General features: G+C 41.3%; 1 protein-coding gene across 1 annotated transcript in view; it reads right to left on the minus strand.

Moving 5' to 3' along the window:
• LOC144972208 (uncharacterized) overlaps nt 1-10,000 on the minus strand; it is a gene marked incomplete at its 5' end in the record, with an annotated part of 33,176 nt that overhangs the window by 10,619 nt on the left and 12,557 nt on the right. The window contains 4 exon segments of the mRNA XM_078913228.1: nt 1,957-2,093; nt 2,811-2,898; nt 4,173-4,309; nt 9,378-9,483. Of these exon segments, the coding sequence (XP_078769354.1) occupies nt 1,957-2,093; nt 2,811-2,898; nt 4,173-4,309; nt 9,378-9,483 (468 nt within the window).

The raw sequence follows: 10,000 nt of genomic DNA on the forward strand, positions 1-10,000 counted from the left end.
TGTGATAATGTGAAATGTCACTGAATCTAAACCTTTTTAACACCAGATTCCATGTAATTTGTGGACATTATAATCTGTCAAAGGAACCGCAGTTTTCAGATAAAAGAGGTGAAAAATCAAAATGACATAATTATTCATTTGACCTCTTCACTCCGAGTTCCTGGTTGTTGGAAATCTATTAATAATATTGATATTCGCCTCATGCCACGAAAAGGAATTCTGCGCTACTAATGAAATACTTGAAACTTTTCCTCATGTGAGTTTTTTATGAATGTAGAAATCTTAACAGGCAGCTACATCTCTGGCTTTCAACTATTAAAATGTAACAATTGTTTATGTCAAGTGGGTAAAAAGTGTACAATTTGCTGTGTCATTTGGAAGTCAGGGTGGCGATGTTAGTGAGTAGTGCACATGAATCTCGTGAAAAGTAAACCCCTGGTCGAGCCTGTGGAGTTCAGTGATCGTAATCACAACATGATTAACTGCGTATAGTACTGTTGTTGTAAACCATCTATTTGTTCACTCATCCCAGACCCTTCGTTTTTTATATATCGTGAAGAAGAATAAATCCACAGTATGGTACTGTAACCAAAGACAAAAATCGGCGTCATGCCACTTACAATTCTAGTGTTGGAGCCAATTTTGATTAAAATCCATCAGAAGCTTGTGGAGATATCCACGTCAACGCAAGCGCACGGGTTGTGGAACGGACTGGAGTAGATATTGCACTATATCAAAGCTCAAGTAAATAAAATGATAATGTTATATCTAGAATAAGGGAGATAATCATTATAATTTCTCCCCCCTTGAGTTCATGACCAGGGTTATCTCAACTATAGTCACGTGCTCACCAGCACGGACTTGAGATGAGTCTGAGTCGTGCTCTTTTAATTTTGTCCTTGTGAGATATTTGGTAAATAATTATGGAAAACACTAAAACAAAAATATCTCCACGATCAAAACCTAATCAAGATGTTCGTAATGGGTGAGAATGTTTGTTTTTTTATTCTTTTGTCATCGAGCGCCAAAACGTCACAAAGTGCGCGTTTTCACTAGACTTTACGACCAATTTTAAGGACTTTTCAATAAAAATTGTATTTGGAGCCACCTATTTTTCGAATCTTCATAATTTTCTGCACCAATTTGTGTATTTTGTTTTCTGGTTACAAAAGTGGCCAAAACGCACGGATCGCTAAGCCAACGGCCTAGTATAGGTAGTATGCATTTGAAGCTCACAACATTGCCATCCGGAAGTATAACGGACCAACACACAAAACTATGTGTAACCATGAACGTTTATAGTCTGGTTAATACAGTTTAGTGAGAATTACTTATGAACGCGGATGGCAAAAAAACAATAACAAAGAGCTGAGTGACGTGATCATTCTATCTATTAGCTGTAGTGACGTCATCATTCTATCTATTAGCTGTAGTGACGTCATCATTCTATCTATTCGATGTAGTGACGTGATCATTCTATCTATTAGCTGTAGTGACGTGATCATTCTATCTATTAGCTGTAGTGACGTGATCATTCTATCTATTAGATGTAGTGACGTGATCATTCTATCTATTAGCTGTAGTGACGTGATCATTCTATCTATTAGCTGTAGTGACGTGATCATTCTATCTATTAGATGTAGTGACGTGATCATTCTATCTATTAGCTGTAGTGACGTGATCATTCTATCTATTAGATGTAGTGACGTGATCATTCTATCTATTAGCTGTAGTGACGTCATCATTCTATCTATTAGCTGTAGTGACGTCATCATTCTATCTATTAGATGTAGTGACGTGATCATTCTATCTATTAGATGTAGTGACGTGATCATTCTATCTATTAGCTGTAGTGACGTCATCATTCTATCTATTTGATGTAGTGACGTGATCATTCTATCTATTCGATGTAGTGACGTCATCATTCTATCTATTCGATGTCTCAGCCTCAAGTACCTGTGCCGTTGAACTGATTGTCACACAAGAGTAGACTCTCCGTCAGCTGATCTCTGATCGTTGGGTAGATGGTCTGGTTGAAGTTGGGACATTTCTGGAGCACATCGGACAAACACACCACGCTTGTCTTCAGAGTTCTGAAACAGATACCATATGAAAGAGTTCACGCTGAGGAAAGATAGCCAGCTGAAACGTTTTGAATGATATTATATTGCTAGTGCTAGAAAACGTGAAAAGAAAAAAAATGCAAAAAGAGTTAAACTGGTCACCTCTATTGCCTCAAACAGCCCCCCCCCCCCACTCCAGCCATTAGCCTTTGTTAAACTCTTCACCTCTATTGTCTCAACTCCCCCCCCCAATAGCCATTGATTTTGGTTTTTGTTCCAGATTTTAAAAATATATGGCTTAAATAACATGAGAGGTTCCATCCGAGGGGGAAATAATGATGAGGATGATGATGATGATGATGATGATGATGATGATGATGATGATGATGATGATGATGATGATGATGACGACGATGCTGATGATGATGATGATGATGATGATGATGATGATGATGAGATGATGATGATGATGATGATGATGATGGTGATGATGATGGTGATGATGATGATGATGATGATGATGATGATGATGATGATGATGGTGATGATGATGATGGTGATGATGATGATGGTGATGATGATGATGATGATGGTGATGATGATGATGATGGTGATGATGATGATGATGATGATGATGATGATGATGATGATGATGGTGATGATGATGGTGATGATAGTAGAGTAAAGATGTATACACGTTACAATTAAATGGGAATATCTAACGTATTGAGTCGAATCGTTCCTCACCCACACATTTGGGATAAATCTTCTTGATCTGACGCCGGTGTCCATACCAGTGGTTGGAGACACTTCGAAATGGCGCTCAAGTCACAGTCTGCTTGTAAAGATTAGAACACAAGACATACGAGTAACACATCTGTTCCAAATTGCCAAAATGTCTTAAGTTTTTAGTGCAAGACAGAACATAATATGGGGCAGCGTGACTCAGCGGTACCGTCTTTGCTTCGAACCCGAAAGGTACCTAGTTCGATCACATGCCGCTGCGCTGTGTAGCCTTGAGCAAGTCATCTCGACCTAGCTCAATTTACTGCGCTGCACTGCGGCTGACGCGTAGGTTATTCCAGTTTTCCCTTGGAATAGACCATAGAGTTTTATTTATTTATTTTCAAAAACATATACTTTGTGTGTTTCTTTACGTGCAATCAGTATTTCATTTTGTAACATAATTCAAGCAATGTTAAAAATGAGCTTTTATATAGAGCAATATCCACTAAACGTGCTTAAAGCACTTTACAAGGGGTCCCTGGCCAGCAGCAACATTTAACATGAAGGACGGGACATGACGCCTGTTAGGCTATATTACATTATTTTTCGGACAGAGACAACGCTGTTAACGGTCAGGTACTCATTTTACATCTGAGTACGGTGAGAGAATGTGAATAAAGAGCCTTTTGCTAGGAATCAACTATGCGCAGAGCGAGGCTCGAACCCACGACTTTCCGAACCGAAAGTGAGTGTCATACCACTAGACCACATACCCGCAATGTTGAGTATAGTCAGTACCCAAATAGGTGACAAGGAGTGTAAACATCTGTTTGTAGCTTTGAGCTTTTCACATTTCACCTCACAACACATGAAACTGTAACTACATTGTAAATTATCCCTTACAAGACACGAAACTAGAACTGCATTGTAAATCATATGCCACAAGACACGGGACGATAACAATATCGTAAATCATACCCCACAGGACACAAAACTATAACTTTATCGTAAGACATGAAACTATAACTACATTGTAATTATACCATACAAGCCACGAAACTGTAACTTCATTGTAAATCACTCCCTAAAAGACATGAAACTGTAACTACACAGCAAGTTGTACCCTACAAGACACAAAACTGTAACTTAATTGTAAATTGTACTCTCCAAGTCACGACATTATAACTTATTGTAATGATAACCTACAAGACACGAAACTATAATTTAATTGTAAATTATACTCTACATGACACGAAACTATAACTTACTTGTAAATTATACCCAACTATATAGAAGGACAGAAGACGAAGTTTTAACTTCTATGTAACCCTTGTCCTAATGACAGCTTATACAGCTATTGTAACAGAGCAGTCTTGTACAGACCTTTTTGATTTAGGTAAGGTGCACACTCGTTCATTGCGGTTTGTAGCTCAGAATTCTGTGGATCAAATTTCTCTCGTATGACATACGGGCATGTGGCCAGCTCCACATTGAAGCAATTCACAGACTTTTGAAGTGTTCTAGAGAGAGAGGAAGAGAAGGGGGGGGGGGGAAAGAAGGGTGGTGGTGGTGGATAAATTTTTGTTGTTGTTTTTTTTAAAGTGTTATTTTGTTTTGCACTGATATCAAAACACATGTAACATAATATCGGAACTACCTACTACTACGAGAAATTTGTAGAATTACCAATTTCGGCTCCAGTTCCAGGACTGCATTCACCTCTTTGACTCAATAAATCTTGTTGAAAAGGAAATGTTAATTCCTTAGATCCTATATTCAGGACTTTGAAAGATTTGTGGATCATGGTGATGGCAAATTATTGATTTGTAAAGCCATTCAGAGTGGCATTTTAATGTTTTCCCTTGGACACTACATGAACATTTAACATTTCAAGTAGACAAGTTTGTCCAAATTATTACATTTCACTCTTTTCACACACACCATTTTTACAATTCCTCCTAACATATCATACATTTTTTAAAACATTTATACTCAAAGAGCAATTAGTGCAAACTAGACGTCTATATATAATAATGTGCAACAAAATGAGCTGGTTAATGTCTAATAGTAATAACTAAGATTTTATTCAAATTTTGTGATTTACAACACAAATCTGAGAAAGAAAAGTTCATTGTCTCGTCAGGAATGTGAAGATTATCCTGTAGATGGCAAGGAGGGGTTACACCGCCCCCCCCCCTCCCATATGATATGCGTCAGACCTGTCCATTTCACTGTTATTCTGTAGATGGCAAGGAGGGGGTTACATCCCCCCCCCTCCCATATGATATGCGTCAGACCTGTCCATTTCACTGTTATTCTGTAGATGGCAAGGAGGGGTTACACCGCCCCCCCCTCCCATATGATACGCGTCAGACCTGTCCATTTCACTGTTATTCTGTAAATGACAAGGAGGGGGTTATATCCCCCCCCCCTCCCATATGATATGCGTCAGACTTGTCCATTTCACTGTTATTCTGTAGATGGCAAGGAGGGGGTTACATCCCCCCCCCTCCCATATGATATGCGTCAGACTTGTCCATTTCACTGTTATTCTGTAGATGGCAAGGAGGGGGTTACATCCCCCCCCCCTCCCATATGATATGCGTCAGACCTGTCCATTTCACTGTTATTCTGTAGATGGCAAGGAGGGGGTTACATCCCCCCCTCCCATATGATATGCGTCAGACCTGTCCATTTCACTGTTATTCTGTAGATGGCAAGGAGGGGTTACAACCCCCCCCCCCCCCCCCAATATAATACGTCACGGACATTATGTGGTCTAGTGCTATGACACTCACTTTCAGATCGGAAGGTCCTGGGCTGCGAGCGTCGCTCGCCACATAGTTGAGTCCTTGGAAAAGGCTCTTTACTCACATTCTCTCACCGTAGTCAGGTGTAAAATGAGTATCTGTCCGTTAACGGCGTTGTCTCTGTCCGAAAAAATTGCACTCTGAGAGATCAGTATTAGTTGAGATACAACCTTTTAAAGATTGGAACATTTGGAAATGGACGACAAAAATTTCGTTCATTCCTATTGTGTAAACATTCAAACAAGGCGACCCAAGGTTGTTTTACGTCATCCTTGGTTTTCCATTGGTGACTATTTTTAGCGTCAAAACCGGATGGTTTCCTTGCACTAAACTTTCGATTCACTAATCGTCAATCTTATTCAATTTTACTAGATAGTTTTGAGGGACTTCTACCATGCAAAATTCTATAATAAAACGTCATTTTCAAAAGTGTATGCCTGTATGTTGATTGAAGAGCTGAAGGCTCAAACTATAAGATAAAAAAAGGCATCCATGTCAATAGCTTGACAGGCATAGCAACGAGAGGTCACAGAGGAACCATCAATTCGTGGGTTAATTATTGAATTTGAAAACGTGAAATGAATCAACACGATAGTGTAGGCCTACCTATGTCTAGCGGTGCCTACACGAACCAATAGAATGGTGTACCTATGACTAGCGGTGCCTACACGAACCAATAGAATGGTGTACCTATGACTAGCGGTGCCTACACGAACCAATAGAATGGTGTACCTATGTCTAGCGGTGCCTACACGAACCAATAGAATGGTGTACCTATGACTAGCGGTGCCTACACGAACCAAAAGAATGGCCTACCTATGACTGGCGGTGCCTACACGAACCAATAGAATGGCCTACCTATGACTAGCGGTGCCTACACGAACCAATAGAATGGTGTACCTATGTCTAGCGGTGCCTACACGAACAAATAGAATGGTGTACCTATGTCTAGCGGTGCCTACACGAACCAATAGAATGGTGTACCTATGACTAGCGGTGCCTACATGAACCAATAGAATGGTGTACCTATGACTAGCGGTGCCTACACGAACCAATAGAATGGTGTACCTATGACTAGCGGTGCCTACACGAACCAATAGAATGGTGTACCTATGACTAGCGGTGCCTACACGAACCAATAGAATGGTGTACCTATGACTAGCGGTGCCTACACGAACCAATAGAATGGTGTACCTTTGACTAGCGGTGCCTACACGAACCAATAGAATGGTTGTACCTATGACTAGCGGTGCCTACACGAACCAATAGAATGGTGTACCTATGTCTAGCGGTGCCTACACGAACCAATAGAATGGTGTACCTATGACTAGCGGTGCCTACACGAACCAATAGAATGGTGTACCTATGACTAGCGGTGCCTACACGAACCAATAGAATGGTGTACCTATGACTAGCGGTGCCTACACGAACCAATAGAATGGTGTACCTATGACTAGCGGTGCCTACACGAACCAATAGAATGGTGTACCTATGACTAGCGGTGCCTACACGAACCAATAGAATGGTGTACCTATGACTGGCGGTGCCTACACGAACCAATAGAATGGTGTACCTATGACTAGCGGTGCCTACACGAACCAATAGAATTTGGTTGTACCTATGACTAGCGGTGCCTACACGAACCAATAGAATGGTGTACCTATGACTAGCGGTGCCTACACGAACCAATAGAATGGTGTACCTATGACTAGCGGTGCCTACACGAACCAATAGAATGGTGTGCCTATGACTAGCGGTGCCGACACGAACCAAAAGAATAGTGTACCTATGACTAGCGGTGCCTACACGAACCAAAAGAATGGTGTACCTATGACTGGCGGTGCCTACACGAACCAATAGAATGGTGTACCTATGACTAGCGGTGCCTACACGAACCAATAGAATGGTGTACCTATGACTGGCGGTGCCTACACGAACCAATAGAATGGTGTACCTATGACTAGCGGTGCCTACATGAACCAATAGAATGGTGTACCTATGACTGGCGGTGCCTACACGAACCAATAGAATGGTGTACCTATGTCTGGCGGTGCCTACACGAACCAATAGAATGGTGTACCTATGACTAGCGGTGCCTACACGAACCAATAGAATGGTGTACCTATGACTAGCGGTGTCTACACGAACCAATAAAATGGTGTACCTATGACTAGCGGTGCCTACACGAACCAATAGAATGGTGTACCTATGACTAGCGGTGCCTACACGAACCAATAGAATGATGTACCTATGACTAGCGGTGCCTACACGAACCAATAGAATGGTGTACCTATGACTGGCGGTGCCTACACGAACCAATAGAATGGTGTACCTATGTCTGGCGATGCCTACACGAACCAATAGAATGGTGTACCTATGACTAGCGGTGCCTACACGAACCAATAGAATGGTCTACCTATGACTAGCGGTGCCTACACGAACCAATAGAATGGTGTACCTATGACTAGCGGTGCCTACACGAACCAATAGAATGGTGTACCTATGACTAGCGGTGCCTACACGAACCAATAGAATGGTGTACCTTGACTAGCGGTGCCTACACGAACCAATAGAATGGTGTACCTATGACTAGCGGTGCCTACACGAACCAATAGAATGGTGTACCTATGACTAGCGGTGCCTACACGAACCAATAGAATGGTGTACCTATGACTAGCGGTGCCAACACGAACCAATAGAATGGTGTACCTATGACTAGCGGTACCTACACGAACCAATAGAATGGTGTACCTATGACTGGCGGTGCCTACACGAACCAATAGAATGGTGTACCTATGACTAGCGGTGCCTACACGAACCAATAGAATGGTGTACCTATGACTAGCGGTGCCTACACGAACCAATAGAATGGTGTACCTATGACTAGCGGTGCCTACACGAACCAATAGAATGGCCTACCTATGACTGGCGGTGCCTACACGAACCAATAGAATAGTGTACCTATGACTAGCGGTGCCTACACGAACCAATAGAATGGTGTACCTATGCATTTGCATAAACAACTATGTAAGAACTATTTTCTATATAGAATATATGGAATTGAAACGAGAGAGAATATTATGTAAAATAACAGATCGTCGCGTGTTGTGTTATCAGACACAACCTCACTCCAAAAAAAAAAAGCAACTATAGGCTTCAACAGTCGTGACGTCACTTCCCTCGCAATGACGAATAGTAACTTAGTAACTGGTTTTAAACTATCGGAACAATGGCTGACGCCCTTATGAAATACTTCTCCGACGAGCATACAAGTGTATCCAGAGGAGAAAACCGTTATAAATCTGACCTGTTTTGACTTTTATACATTCTGATCACATGACATGTGAAAAGTTCTAGCCAGCATTAAGAATAAAAAGTGCCGACTTTCTTTGTTTAGAACCAAGCTGCTCGTTGCTGGGCGGACTTGACATCAGACTATTGAATCCAATTTATTTCAGTTCCATGAGTCAGTCACGCGGATCATGGATCGCTGACCAAAAATGGACGGCGCGGAAAGTCTATGACTACGTGTTAGACATGGCCAGATGCGAGAAATAATATTATTATGATTGATGGCCGGGCGGGGGGGGGGGGGAATTGATAAAAGACCAAGTCATTTTAAGACGTGTATCGAATTACCTCTGTGTTTTATTTTGTAAATTAACATGACCAAGATAAACGACATTTGTAGCATACAAGCCTTTTTTAGATTTTATCTTACAAAGCTTTGTCTGCTTTCAAATTGATTCAATTTTGATAAGGAAAATGTGACACTCACGGACAAAGGAAATCAAGGCTAGTTTTTTCCGCTAACGTCATATTCGTCAAAGGGGCCGCACAGCCTTGGATCCTCACAATTGTGCAAGTAGTATTGGGGACAAATCCTGTTGTGAAGATGAGAGAGATAAGTGTGTGTGAGCGAGCGAGCGAGAGAGAGAGAGAGAGAGAGAGAGAGAGAGAGAGAGAGAGAGAGAGTTGGGGGTGGGGGTGAAAGGTCAGACATTGAATAGATCAATACTTAAAAGAGATGTTCAGCGAGCGTCCTTTTACATGCAAAACTAAAGATCATAAATTTCTCTTTATAGCCAGATAGTTTTGGTGTTAACCTTGTGGCTTCTTTCCTATCTTAAAATGGTCGCGACTTCCGCACACGATGTATTATGGCGCCAGCAGGCAGCATTCTATGGATAATATGCGCTTGGCTTAGAAACTTACAACATTGCCATCCAGAAGTATAACGGACCAGCACAAAAAACTATGTGTAACCTTGAACGTTTATCGTCTGGTTAATACAGTTTAGTGAGAATTATTCATAAACACGGATGGCAAAAAGCAATAACAAAGAACTGAGTGGCATCAACTTCATACTGTCTGAAGGGATAATCATGCTAGAAAATATGT

Source organism: Berghia stephanieae, chromosome 5 (assembly GCF_034508935.2).
Source record: "Berghia stephanieae isolate SIO BIC M18660-M18661 chromosome 5, UCSD_Bste_1.3, whole genome shotgun sequence".
Taxonomy (NCBI): domain Eukaryota; kingdom Metazoa; phylum Mollusca; class Gastropoda; order Nudibranchia; family Aeolidiidae; genus Berghia; species Berghia stephanieae.